We start from the raw sequence: 13,099 nt of genomic DNA on the forward strand, positions 1-13,099 counted from the left end.
TCGTGAATATTGCCTATCGACACCATTGAATCGCAACTATGACGTTTGTGGCCTATTGGTTCCTTTGCTGCTGTGTGCTGCTCCTCATTGACAGCGACATTGCTATCGCGACATTTAGCGCGGCGGCAAAAACCAACGTCGCTGTATACTATGTAAAACCTATCAATCATATGTCCGCTGACAACATTAACTAACATGAACTGCATCACCTAGGGTCAAGGCCCGAATCAGAAGCCCCTGAGTGTGTATTGCGCCGACGACAGCATCGACATCATAATCCTGTCCTTCGTGCATCTCTTCCCTCAGCAAGCCAACGGATATCCAGGAATTGACTTTGGCAACCAATGCTATGCCGAGACGTTCCCCGGTCCGGGGTACCAAGGGAAGACCACGCCTTCGAACAACCGTCTATTGAAGTGTCCAAACCTGCAACGCGATCTCTTCACGTGTCGCCAAACCAGCACCAAAAGATCCTTCTGTCCCTGGGCGGCGGAACTGGCGGCTATCAACTGACCGGAGCCTCGGATGGCAGCAGCTTTGCAACCCAGCTCTGGTGCATGTTCGGGCCTCGACAAAACGCATGGGTGCAACGTGGCTTTCCGCGGCCATTTGACTACAATGACATCGGCTTCTCCGTGGACGGGTTCGACTTGGACGTTGAACACCCTTCGACCGACGCATCGGCAGGCTACAAGGCACTGGTGACGAAGCTCCGCTCCCTTTACGCGACGGTGCCGGGGACGTTCTACCTCACGGCCTCGCCCAGTGCATTGTCCCGGACGCGAACATGAAGGACATGCTAACCGCCACCACTTTTGACATGATCTTCATCCAGTTCTACAACACGCCACAGTGCGCCGCCCGCCGCTGGGCGAACGCGAACCCAGGCTACCAGCCGGGTAATACCTTCGACACGGCGGGCTTCACCTACGACTCCTGGAGCACCTGGCTGGCTGGCACGTACAGCAGGAACGCCAGGCTGTACATTGGCCTGCCGGGATCGGCGGCGGCGGCAAACCCGGGCAACGACCTGTCGGTCGCCCAGGCCGCCACCATCGCCAATGCGTACTACTGCCGGTCCAATTTCGGCGGCACGGCCATATGGGAGGCGACGTATGCGAGCGCCAACGTCGCGGGAGGGAAGAACTTCTACCAGAACCTGAAGGTGGTGCTGAACGCGGCTTCAAAAGACCCCAGGCAGAGGTGCTCGGTACGCCGTCGATGATCACCTCCGGCATGCAATATGCCTGGCTAAAGTTGCTGACCACGGGTGCTTACTACTTGCCTTCTCATGGGCTGTTTTCCTAGAGTGCTGCGTCTTCGGTGCTACCGCCGTCGAAGAATGGCGCGCTGTGGAAGAGGCTTTGGTACCACGTGCGGCTCGACGGTGTGTTGTAGTAACTATGGCTGGTGCGGGACGTCCGGAATCTGCTGCGGCGCTGGGTGCCAAGCGGGCTTGGAAAGTGTACATAAGTACCTAAGCAGATCCAAGAGGAGGCATGTGATCTCAACCTTGAGTTTTACGGTCAACCTTGAGTTTTACGGGATGGAATTGATATGCCGCAGAAAATGGACCAAAGATGGTGTGTTACATAGACGAGAGGATCTCGGGTCTGATCGTGGGAGTCTAGACCCCTAAAATTAGGTAGACTCCACTGAGGGAATTGTGGAGCGAGAAGCGCCGGGGAAAATGGGGGCGATGTGCACGGGACAAGGTGCTGGGCTGGCGGATTAATGTTAGAGCGACAATGGGCGGAAGTGGCCATTGCCCGGGCATGGGCTATGGCCTGCTGCTCGAGCTTCCAAAATGTGGCCTCAATTGAGCGCGGTCACTGATAGGACAGCTTTGAGTCGCCTGTGGAAACCGCCCGAGGAAACGGAGATTGTACTTTACATTCAATAAGGTACCCATCAACACCATCACGACCACGTATCCCATCTTCCATTCCTTGATAATCTTCTTTCTTCTCTAGCGACACCCAACCACAGGTTACCTGTTCTCTTGTCCCCGTTCTCTTCTCGCCCACTGTCACAATGGTACGTATGCGACGACTCTCGATGACTAGACAGAGCCCCCTTGCGATTCCCAGGTGTCGCGCGACACCTGCCGCCGACGGAACAGCTTGGCCCCATTGCCTTCTATGACTCCCATCGCTGACTCACGCGCTTCTCTTGAACCACAGTCTTCTCCCCGAGCATCATCGCCCGCCGGCACCCCCGCCAGCACTGGCGTCAGCACCGGCCGCCCGTCCTCGCCTCCTCCCCCGGTGGCGCCCGCACTGCCATCCGCCGCCGAGCTGCCGCCGACCAGAAGGAGAAGATCGCCAATGCCCGCCCGAGCAGCACGAGGGCCGCTGGCGCCGGCGGCAGTAGCAGCACCATGCTGAGGCTGTACACCGACGAGTCGCCCGGCCTCAAGGTCGACCCCGTCGTCGTCCTGGTTCTGTCCCTGGTCTTCATCTTCAGCGTTGTCGCCCTGCACAGTACGTTCTTCTCACTGGACATGTCTCTTCGATGAACATATTTCCGCGTGGTACAACATAACTACTGACACAAGCGAACTACAGTCATTGCCAAGGTCACGCGAAAATTCTCGAGCTAAAGTGTTGTTTTCGGCGGCGAAGTAATGATGGGAAAGTGGTGATGTAGGGGCAATGACAAAACGAGGCCCGGAAAGACAAAACATGCACGCCTGTTTACGAGAATGCTGCTGGGAAGGACAGTACTCCAGCACGGAGGAATTGGCCTAGAAAGCATTGAGCGGCATCAAACAAGTGCAGAACGGGGGGGCACAAGAGCTGCCCCAACGACGAAATCGTGTACCATAACCAGCTCCCGCAGGAGAGTGTCCTGCACCCAATGTGACTTCAGTTTCGGATATCTGTTTTCCATGCGTTGACCTTACCAGTGAAGCTGACGCCAGGCGGCCTCGGCAATGAATATAACTCTACGGATCGAGTAAATCATTTTGCAAAGAGGCGGACTTAGGACCCGAGGGGCTGCAGTTACGTGGCTGTAGACCGGGTGCCACACCAGCACATGCTTCTCGATATCCCAGAAGAGCGTCAACCCTGCTTCAAGAGGGATGCGATGACCAAACTGAGGCTTGAAACGATTGATACATTGCTATTGTCTCATCGATGCCCATGGACCCAAATGCAGCAACCTTGTTGGCTCTTCTGCCGTACTTCTAGGCTCTATTGCTTGTAAATACATAAATTACCAACCCTCGGGAGTAGCTTATTCGGCCTCTACTGCCACAGCCCGACAACAGACTCAACTCAAACATCAAATGCCTGGCCCACCAGCTGCTCGCTCAAAGCCCACAGCTTCGTGGCGTTATCCGGGTCCGTTGCATACTCCAGCGCCTGTTCGACCTGGCAGTCTTGAATGAACGAGCCGCTGTGCTCCACGAGCGCCGGGTCTAGGCATGCAGCGACCAGCGGCGCGGTCCCTTGCGCGATCGTCTTGAACGCATGGTCCATAGCGAACGTCACGCTTCCGTTATTGCGCCGCGAAATCTCCTCGATCTCTGCGAACTCGTCCATGGCCAAGTGGTTTGCCAAGTTGGTCTCCAGAATGCCGCCCGGATGGACGGCGAAGGACGTGATGCCCCGGGCCCCGAACCGGCGGGCGAGCTCGACGGAAAATAGGATGTTGGCCGTCTTGCTCTGCCCGTAGGCCGACCAGCGATCGTAGGACGTTCCATCGGAGAAGTTGTAGTCGGCGAAGCGGAAGGGGCCGACGCGGTGGCCGATGGACGTCACATTGACGATGCGGGCGCCGGGGCCGGCGGCCACGATCTTGGGCATGAGGAGGTTGGTCAGGAGGAAGTGGCCGAGGTGGTTGGACGACAGGGTCATCTCGTACCCCTGCCGGTCTTTGGTGAAGTCCTTGATCGCCATGACGCCGGCGTTGTTGAGGACGACGTCGATCTTGGGGACCGTCGTGTCCGCGTTGATGGTCGCCGCGGCCCGGCGGACCGACTCGAAGTCGGACAGCTCGCAGGGCAGGGAGGTGACTTTGACGCCCGGGCTGGTCTTGGCGATCTCCTCGATCACCGGGTCGACCTTGGCTTTGTTCCGGCTGACGAGGAGGATATGCGCAGGCCCTCCGCGCGAGAGGGCGACTGCAGCGGTGGCGCCGAGACCGCTGGCGCTGGTGCCCGTGATGAGGAAGGTTCGGCCCTGAACCCGGTCCTTGAAAGCCTCCACGACCTCCTCACATGATGTTTCGAAGCCGAAGGGGGACATGGCGATGTTGGCGTTCTGATACTACTGATCAAGAGAAGGGTTATATTTTACTTTGCTGCGATGCTTGAGATGCTATTCGCGCAGGGTTGGTGAACTACATCTAATTGGAAACTCGGTACTTGGCTTTGTATATATATTGGATATTCCTCTGCTCGAGGCCGCAACATTCTCAAAGGCAATATTCTCCGTGCCTTACCTCCGCATAACGTTCGTCTTTAAGTTACATAACCCCGAGGAGATAAAAACGAAGCATCGTTTCACGATCTGTTATCTTCCAGATCGTGGTGCATTTGCACATGCTTCTTTGTGCCTGCAGTCAACACGGGCAACTTTGCATATTCTCGAGATGAGCTTACGCAAGCCTGTGCAGTGTCGTTCGCATTGTACTCTTGGCATTCGGGCTTCTACAGAGGGATGACACTACAGATTACGACGACGACGACGTGGGAGACGATGCTCAAAGCAGGCAACGGTAGTATAGTCACCGGCTACGAGATGGCGTGGCCGCGTACTTGAGTCAGGGAGACAAAGACAAACTGCTTGGCATGAGGCGTTCTTCGGGCTTCCGATGCGAAGAGAAGGATGCCACGCCTGTTTTGCGAGACTCGCTTTCGCTAAATGTGTCGGTAGACAGATAAGCGACTCCGATGAAGCTAGGGAATTCGCATACGGATGGCCCTGTCATTGGGCCAAGAATTGCCCTGCGTATGCAGCTCAGTGGGATCACTGTTGTTACCAGGCCTTGGGCGCGGTGTCTCTCGTGAGCTGATGGATGAATCAGCCCAAATATAGGCACCACAGCCACTCAGAGCGTCGAATTGCCACGATAGTCTTAAGGCATAAGAATAGGAGTATGGGATGATGGAGTATGCGTCTTCCAGTTTCAATCGTCCGAACAATGTACGTACAGTACCAAGTGGTGCTAATGGAACAAGTCCGGTTTCTATCGACCACCTTAAAAGCGTTATCTTTAAAAATTCGTAATAAATTTAAAGTAAGCCGAATAAAATCAGAGAAAATCTAGTGGAATAATTTAAGCATTAAATTACTGTATATACAAGTAACCTCTAGTTAAATTATAAAATCTATTTAATATGAATTTTGAAACATAGAGATATAAGTAGGTAATAAGGAACCGGACTTGTTCCATTAGCACCACTTGAGTACCTACCTTGAGGGCCCCGTAACGTTCCCAGTGCCTGGGCCCAACTGATGCGCTGCCCCGCCTCAGCGCCTCAGCGCCTCTTCTTCCCGGGCCCTAGCCTATCATGACCGAGCGCTACGCCCAGCTAGCCTGGAGCTACTGGCGAGGAACCAACAAGGAACCAACAAGGAACGTCATTTGCCAGGGTAGGCCCATCAATTACATATCATCGCCAAACACCTGTTTCCTGAGTTCCCCAGACCTTTACACATCTACTACAATCTTTCACTTTTCGAGCCAGGATCCAAATAAAGAAGCAAATCCCTTTGCTACAACCGTTGTATTTATTATACCATAGTGCTGCTGTGACCTGCGTGCCGGTACGTCTTGGCCTGCGCATTGCCAATACCTCGAGACAATACCCCGCCTTCGTGGCATCGCTCGTACGCTCGCACGCTCGTACGCGCCCGCTACGAAAACCAACCCACCTATATGCGGTACCGACCTTAGCCATGTCCGTCCTCGATGCGAAGCGTGCTGCTGCTGCTGCGCGCAGTAGCTCTGAGAGGGAAAGCGGAAACAACGACAATGACGGCCAAGAACAAGACGGATCCGCCAACAAGAATGGCCCAGACGTGGCCGTGTCCGACGGCTTTCCCGAAGCCGCGATCCCCAGGCCCGAAGCCGGCATGCCTTTGCCAGAACTCCCTCAGCTGGGCGCTGAAGACGAGGTGCCGCCGGCTTATAGTGAGGTCCACGACCAGATATCGCTGCACCAGTCCGGCTTCGACGCTGGTGCTACTTTGACAGGTGATTACACCCCGCTGCAAATCGGAACATGAGCCGTGGAGACTGACAAGATGATTGCGTCTACCTGAACAGACGATGGCCGAATCGATATCAACATCAACCAAACAAGCCGACAGCTAGCCGATATTATCGCGCCTACTCTGCGCGACCAGCTGAAACAGGATGCTCGAAGCGAGGGCCCTCTCCCGCCTGCCTATATCCCCCTGAGTCTGGGCGGCCGGCCCGGCCAGACGCCTCCACCCCGGCTCAATATCGTGATTCAGATTGTGGGATCGCGAGGAGATGTTCAGCCGTTCGTTGCGCTGGGCCAAATACTGAAGAACACGTACGGGCACCGCGTACGCATAGCAACACACGGAACCTTCCAAAAGTTTGTAGAAGAGAACGGCCTCGAGTTCTTCTGCATCGGAGGAGACCCCGCCGAGCTTATGGCCTTCATGGTCAAACATCCAGGGTTGATGCCGGGTTTCGACGCTGTCGCCAGCGGCGAGGTGACCAAGCGGCGCAAGGGGATTGAACAGATCGTCTACGGTTGTTGGAGGTCCTGCATCGAAGCCGGCAACGGTTTCGGCCCGGCGCCACGCTTACAACGCGGCCGCAATGTCCCGGGCGAAGGGGCTACGACGATGGTCATGGACCCTGCGAACCAGCCCTTCGTCGCGGATGCCATCATTGCCAACCCTCCCAGTTTCGCACATACACGTAGCTGAGAAGCTTGGTATACCATTGCACCTGATGTTCACGTGAGTACTTTTCTTAACCGATTTGAACCAAGCCGAACTGACAACATCACAGCATGCCGTGGTCACCGACCCGAGCGTTCCCTCAGCCGCTTGCCAACATCCAGTCCACAAACACAGATCCTGTGACCACCAATTACGTCTCGTACGCGCTCGTCGAAATGATGACATGGCAAGGACTGGGCGATGTCATCAACCGATTCCGAACGAAAGTACTGGATCTCGACCCGCTCTCATTGATATGGGCCCCTGGAGTGCTTACCCGGTTGCGCATTCCGTACACCTACTGCTGGCAAGTAAACCGGCCCCCTATCCCCAATTTTGGCTAACGGTGGCGTTTAGGTCTCCGGCTTTGATACCCAAGCCTAATGACTGGGGGAATCACATAGACATCGCAGGTTTCTTCTTCCTCAATCTGGCCTCCAACTTCACCCCGGAGCCTGAGCTCGCTGCTTTCTTGGAGGCTGGCCCTCCGCCTATCTACATAGGATTTGGGTCGATTGTGGTAGATGATCCCAACGCATTGACGCGCATGATCTTTGACGCTGTGGCCGCAACCGGCGTGAGAGCACTGGTCTCCAAGGGGTGGGGCGGCCTGGGAGCCGATTCTCTCGGCGTACCGGACAATATCTACATGCTGGGCAATGTTCCCCATGACTGGCTCTTCCAGCACGTTTCGGCCGTCTGTCACCACGGAGGAGCTGGCACAACTGCGGCCGGAATCAATGCTGGCAAGCCGACGATTGTGGTGCCCTTCTTCGGCGACCAACCTTTCTGGGGCGCCATGGTAGCGAGCTGGCGCTGGCCCCGATCCTATCCCGAACAAGATCCTCACCACGGAGAAGCTGGCAGAGGCTATCAGGGTGGCCATGAAACCAGAAACGCAGGAACGCGCCAAGGAACTAGGCGAAAAGATTCGCGAGGAACAGGGCACAGATGTTGGCGGTCAGAGTTTCCATCAGCATTTAGATGTCGACAATCTGCGTTGCTCTGTAGCCCCCAGCAGGGTGGCTGTTTGGCGTGTCCGAAGAACTAAGATCCGCTTGAGCAGCCTCGCTGCGGCATGCCTTGTACAACATGGCTACCTGCAGTACTCGGATCTAAAGCTGTGAGTCTCCTTGAGTGATTCCCACAAACCGTTACTAATTGTGACTTAGCTACCGCTCCAAGGAGTACAGCACGGAAGACGAGCCATGGGATCCCGTGTCGGCTGTGACATCTGCCCTAGTGGGAGATCTTGGTGCCATCGGATTAGCTGTGGCCGATTTCCCTCGCGATGTTTTCAACGTGGCAAAGAAAGGGGCGCAGAAAATGCCGGGGGATCCAAAGGAGAAGACTACCGAACAAACCTCGGCCAATCCACCATCATCCGACCGCAGCGCGCCTGCCGGTTCCAACAACAATCTACCTGACACTCTCAGCTCACCGCAATCTACGGGACCCGCCAACGAGAGCACAAGCAGTCTTACTCATACAGCATCAGGCGCCTCTGGTACCTCGGCCGTCTCGACAACAACCACGGGGTCGTCGGAACGACCCACAGCCCCCAACAGACTGTCGCGAAGCCCAAGCCTCAGCCCGTCGCCACCAGTACCGAATCAGATATTGATCGGGTCATGGGAGCCGGAAACAGCATCAACAACATGGTCACGGCCGGCGTCAAGACTCCCATGAACTTTTGCCTTGGCTTAGCCCGCGGCTTCCGGAATGCACCGAAGCTCTACAATGATGACACGGTGAGGCCTACGGAGAAGGTCACGGATCTATCAAGCGGAATCAAAGTCGCGAGTAAAGAGTTTGGCCTGGGATTATTTGACGGGATATCTGGGTTGGTGACGCAGCCACTTCGAGGCGCCGAAAAGGAAGGGGCAGCCGGCCTTGTTAAAGGGTTCGCCAAAGGCATTGGCGGTTTACTATTAAAGCCAGCAGCCGGTAAGTTATCCTCTGGTAACCCCCTTGCCCAAGTTGTCGTGCTGACACCAAGTTAGGTGCTTGGGCCATCCCCGCCTACACCATGGCTGGCCTCCACGCCGAGATCCGCAGCAAATTCGCACAGAGCGCGTATAACTACATCGTAGCATCGCGTATCTCACAGGGAAATTTGGATTACCAGAATGCCTCCCACGAGGAGCGGGACGACGTCGAAGTGCGCTGGCTGTCTTTGAAGGATGATCTCAAAGGCTACTACCAGCTGAAACAAAAGGAGAAGGGCAAGTCACGAGATGTCGCCCAGGCGCCCGAACATGCAGCGGTGTCGACAGAAAACCCTGCCCAAGAAGAGGAGCCCCAAACTGGGTGGTGGCACACCAGAAATCTGTCTTTCGAGGAGAGAAAGCGGTTGCAGGAACAGAAGAAGGCCTGGAAGCAGAGGCAAGCTGGTGCCACACCGTTCCGACAAGGATCTTCCGCGGCAGAGAACCTTTCGCCATCAGCAGGTGGATCAACAGCCGGCGGAAGCGAGCAGGACATGGAACAAGCGATCCAGGCAGCCGTCCGAGAGACATCGCGTGGTGACGCCCGCGAAGATGCGAGAATCGAACAGGCAATCCGGCAGAGCGTAGGAGCGTTGCGAAGTGGGTCGGTATCTAGTGGTTCCACGACTTCTGGACAGTCAACCGCGGCCACGTCTGTCACAGCAAACAGCTTTCCCGCCGATGTGAAGCAGCGGACACCATTCTCGCCCGAAGACTTTGGGGAAATCACCGACGAGGAGTACCAGGCATACATTGAGCAGGCCGTTCAAGCAAGCATTGCTGAGCAGCAGCGAAGGGCCGGGCACAGGCAGCAGCTTCAGGATGAGGATGACGATGAGTACCAGAGAGCGCTGCGGGAATCTCAAAAGGGCAGACCTGCCACCGAGGACGTTGACGAGGAGCTCAGAAAGGCTATTGAGGCTTCTCGGGCACAAGATGGGAGCAGCGGCCCGCATGGAGACGACGAAGAGCTGAAGAAGGCCATTGCCGCTTCGCAGACCGACCTCCACAGGCCATCGAGAGCCACTGCTGATGACGAGGAGGCGCTTAGGCGGGCCATCGAAGAATCCGAGCGTGCCCACCAGGAGGAACTCAAGCGAGTAGAGGCATTGAAGAAGGAGGAGGACGTGGTTCTGGAGTACATCAAGAAGCAGAGCCTGGCGGAAGAACAGTACCGGAAGAAGGGCAAAGACAAAGTAAGCACTTCGGCAAATGATGACGACGACGACGAAGAGTTGAAGAGGGCACTCGAGGAGAGCCTGCGACTCGGCGGGAAGGCTGGCGAAAGCTCCGGCGCGTGAAGGCCGGGGTCTGGGGTTGGCGCTAGTACTGACAACTCTTCAGCCTACGGCGGCGACAACAAGGAGCAACCAGGGCAATGAAGGGCCGAGTCGGGGATGATTGGCAATGGGGATTCGGAGTGATTGAACCTTTGATTGGCATGGCAACGCAATACAATACCCTTAGAGATCATGTATACGAATTGACGATTGATGAGTACCTGAAGTTCTTTGACGGAAGAGTCTATGACGACAGAGACGCGATAGGCTGCTGATGGTCTATGGATCGGATCCTCCTCGGCACACGCTCCCCAGAAACGATGTTCTCCCAGCCTTTGCAATTTCATAAGCAGAGAGAGACTTTGCTTCAATCTATGACCTAGGTGGATGCGTTAGGGTTTGAGGAATAGCGTGTTTGGGATCCATCACTCGGCAATCTCATGGCTGCCATCTGATCCCACACGCGGGCAGACGCCGGATCGCCAACTGGGGCGTCCGGCAGACTGGACCAGCTCCTTCCAGGCCAATCACGATGAAGGGCACTGGCCTTTGACCCCCTAAGCTTATCCGAATTATGCAGGAACAGGACAGGCCTGTCCTGGTCTGGGCTGGGGAAATGCTCGAGATACCCATGCTTAGAGGGCCCGATTCCAATAAGCTCAATACCCAATCTGAAGATCGGGCATTTCTTTTTGGCAACATGTCTTTGGATTTTCGAGCCCGGCTTCTCGCGTGGACTGGCCCGTGCATCTCTCTTCCAGGAGGCTTTCATGACGGCTAGATGAATCATCACTAACGGCTGAGCTACCCAGCTTTCGACTAAGCACTCGGCTCAACCGCATGGCGTCATTGGGCCTTTGTGAGCATCCCGATCCTCCCTCTGTGATCGCACGAGCTGGGGCGCGGCAGAGCAGAAGAAGCAACTTCACTTCATTGATGTGAAGTGGATGTTGCTATGTATCTGGGGCCATTGTAGGCTTGCGTACAGTCACGCAAGCACTACTAGCTAGGCGAGTCCCAGAAGGGGATATAAACCGAGCGCATATCCCCTGGGGATGGGCTTTGGGTGTTATCATCATATCATCTCAGCAACTTGGCCAGACAATTCTGCACACAAAACACGCCCACATCTCCTCACACCACCAAAACAACTCACACAATGTCTTCCTACGAAAACGAAGCTCCTTCCGGCGAGGTCGCCGACAACTCGTACGTGAGCCGGTCCGGCCACAAGAACGAGCCTCTCAACGTGGTCAGCGACCAGGAGCGCATCGAGGACCCCATCGATGCCGACAAGGCCGACAGCGACGCGCAACTCGGTAAGTGTTTCTTCTCCCCGGTAGAATGTGTCTTTGACTACATATAAGCTGTGCCAGTCAGTGATGGTTAATCGTTGTCTGAATTAGTCCGCGATGATACCGAGGCCATTGACCGTAGCAACATCCTCGACGAGCGTACTCGTGGTGCTGCCAAGCCCAAGGGAACTTATGCGGAGCCCGGTGACGAGGAGGTCTGCCCGCCGACGATGGAACGAGCTCGGCGTGATGCCCCCAAATGGATTTGCGGGACTACGTGAGAAATAGCACAGCGGATTTGGATATTTGGATATTTTTGAGAGTGATGATGCGGTAGCTGAGCGTAATAAGTAGTTGGGAATACTATAGCTAGCTTAATGCACTTGCAACTGGTATGGTAATCATGAGATTATCCTGAATATCGGTCTTCGTGGGTGAAGTATTGTAGTCCATACCCGTGGTGGCTCGTTCACTTGCCAATGCGTATCCAGATGCTTCTAATTGGATGTGCTTAGGGAATTAACACATCCGGGAACATGAGGTACACCGCGTGACACCCTGCATGCGACATGGGATGATTAAATGTGTACCCACGACTCGTACCCACAGCGGCATTGTCGGCAACGCGGCGAGGTCTACTGGGTGAAGCCGCGAGCTGTAATTCCAAAAGAAACTGGCCGTGGTGAGCCGTGCAGTCCAGCGAGTACTTGATGCGTTTTTACTTGCATACGAGCTGGTAGGGAGCCTCACCTCACATTCCTCGGTCAGGTTCCGGTCAACCTACCGAATAGTGTAGCGACAACAACCGGTCAGCGAGCCGGCAGGTGAGCGAGCCCCCATCCAGGATCCTGGTAACGGGTAAGGGGCTTGCCTCCAAGGATGAAGTGAGTGGTGAGGGTATATACATGTCGATGTCGAAGAAGATGGTGCCCGCGGTCGGTCTACTGCAGCTACCCCGCATGCGAGTGCAGGGGAATTCTCCATTCTCCACCGCTGGCTCCCTTTCCCGAGCCCGACCCGTTGCAACCAAGGCCGCTTTCCCCTCACTCCTCCGCACCATCGAGAGCTTGGAGTTTAGGCTGAATGCCAGCGTGGGAGTGGCTTCACGTCATAGACTGACAAACGTTCTATCCGCTCGCGGGAATGACCCGCTCCGAACATCGTGACATGAAAGAGCTCACTGGAATCAACGGGGACACAATGGGGACGCAATGGGCTAATGCTCGCCTGAACTCGCTCTCTGCTGTCCCTGGGCCGGATGGTCGGGCTTGGCTAGCAAGATAATTCTTGGGCGAATCCAGGAATTCCAGCAAATACTCGGCAACCTGCGTCGGTCATGGCGCCGGTGATTGGTCTGAACTGCGCCGGAAGATTCACTAGATCCACGGGTAGCATGCATTACAACAGCCTAGCTTTCTTGCTGGGGTAGGTAGCAAGTTGGGGAATGGCTGGTCCTGCGCTTTCGCTCCTCCAGCTATGCCCGCACTGCCATGATCTTGCAGGAAACGGCTCACCGTCGGCTGGAGAGAGAGAGAGAGCCCAGCATGTATAAATGTAGTGCCTCGGCCGCCCACCCGTAGAAAGTTCCCAGCCTACAGTCACCG

The 13,099-nt window shown here is 55.6% G+C and overlaps 5 protein-coding genes across 5 annotated transcripts; 4 read left to right on the plus strand and 1 right to left on the minus strand.

Moving 5' to 3' along the window:
* Nucleotides 1-38: 38 nt before the first annotated feature.
* On the plus strand, nucleotides 39-2,602 carry PG997_012465 (endoglucanase type K; the record flags this gene model as incomplete). Its single annotated transcript, XM_066816779.1, has 7 exons — nucleotides 39-143; nucleotides 214-374; nucleotides 533-731; nucleotides 767-1,210; nucleotides 1,309-1,387; nucleotides 2,184-2,483; nucleotides 2,568-2,602. The coding sequence occupies 7 exons, from the start codon at nucleotides 39-41 to the stop codon at nucleotides 2,600-2,602; spliced, it is 1,323 nt and encodes a 440-aa protein (XP_066662471.1).
* Nucleotides 2,603-3,281: 679 nt separating this feature from the next.
* Nucleotides 3,282-4,253, minus strand: PG997_012466 (uncharacterized protein; the record flags this gene model as incomplete). Its single annotated transcript, XM_066816780.1, has 1 exon — nucleotides 3,282-4,253. One exon carries the CDS (start codon nucleotides 4,251-4,253, stop codon nucleotides 3,282-3,284), a length of 972 nt encoding a protein of 323 aa, XP_066662472.1.
* A 1,656-nt stretch (nucleotides 4,254-5,909) lies between these two features.
* PG997_012467 (uncharacterized protein) lies at nucleotides 5,910-6,917 on the plus strand (the record flags this gene model as incomplete). Its single annotated transcript, XM_066816781.1, has 2 exons — nucleotides 5,910-6,207; nucleotides 6,280-6,917. 2 exons carry the CDS (start codon nucleotides 5,910-5,912, stop codon nucleotides 6,915-6,917), a joined length of 936 nt encoding a protein of 311 aa, XP_066662473.1.
* An 86-nt stretch (nucleotides 6,918-7,003) lies between these two features.
* On the plus strand, nucleotides 7,004-10,221 carry PG997_012468 (Sterol 3-beta-glucosyltransferase UGT80B1; the record flags this gene model as incomplete). Its single annotated transcript, XM_066816782.1, has 6 exons — nucleotides 7,004-7,224; nucleotides 7,290-7,734; nucleotides 7,775-8,055; nucleotides 8,105-8,450; nucleotides 8,501-8,879; nucleotides 8,936-10,221. The coding sequence occupies 6 exons, from the start codon at nucleotides 7,004-7,006 to the stop codon at nucleotides 10,219-10,221; spliced, it is 2,958 nt and encodes a 985-aa protein (XP_066662474.1).
* Nucleotides 10,222-11,359: 1,138 nt separating this feature from the next.
* On the plus strand, nucleotides 11,360-11,776 carry PG997_012469 (uncharacterized protein; the record flags this gene model as incomplete). The annotated part of the gene is made up of 2 exons (XM_066816783.1): nucleotides 11,360-11,519; nucleotides 11,607-11,776. 2 exons carry the CDS (start codon nucleotides 11,360-11,362, stop codon nucleotides 11,774-11,776), a joined length of 330 nt encoding a protein of 109 aa, XP_066662475.1.
* Between the last annotated feature and the right edge of the window lie 1,323 nt (nucleotides 11,777-13,099).

The sequence above is a fragment of the Apiospora hydei genome (assembly GCF_038363865.1).
Source record: "Apiospora hydei strain CBS 114990 chromosome Unknown utg000009l_segment0_segment0, whole genome shotgun sequence".
Lineage (NCBI taxonomy): Eukaryota > Fungi > Ascomycota > Sordariomycetes > Amphisphaeriales > Apiosporaceae > Apiospora > Apiospora hydei.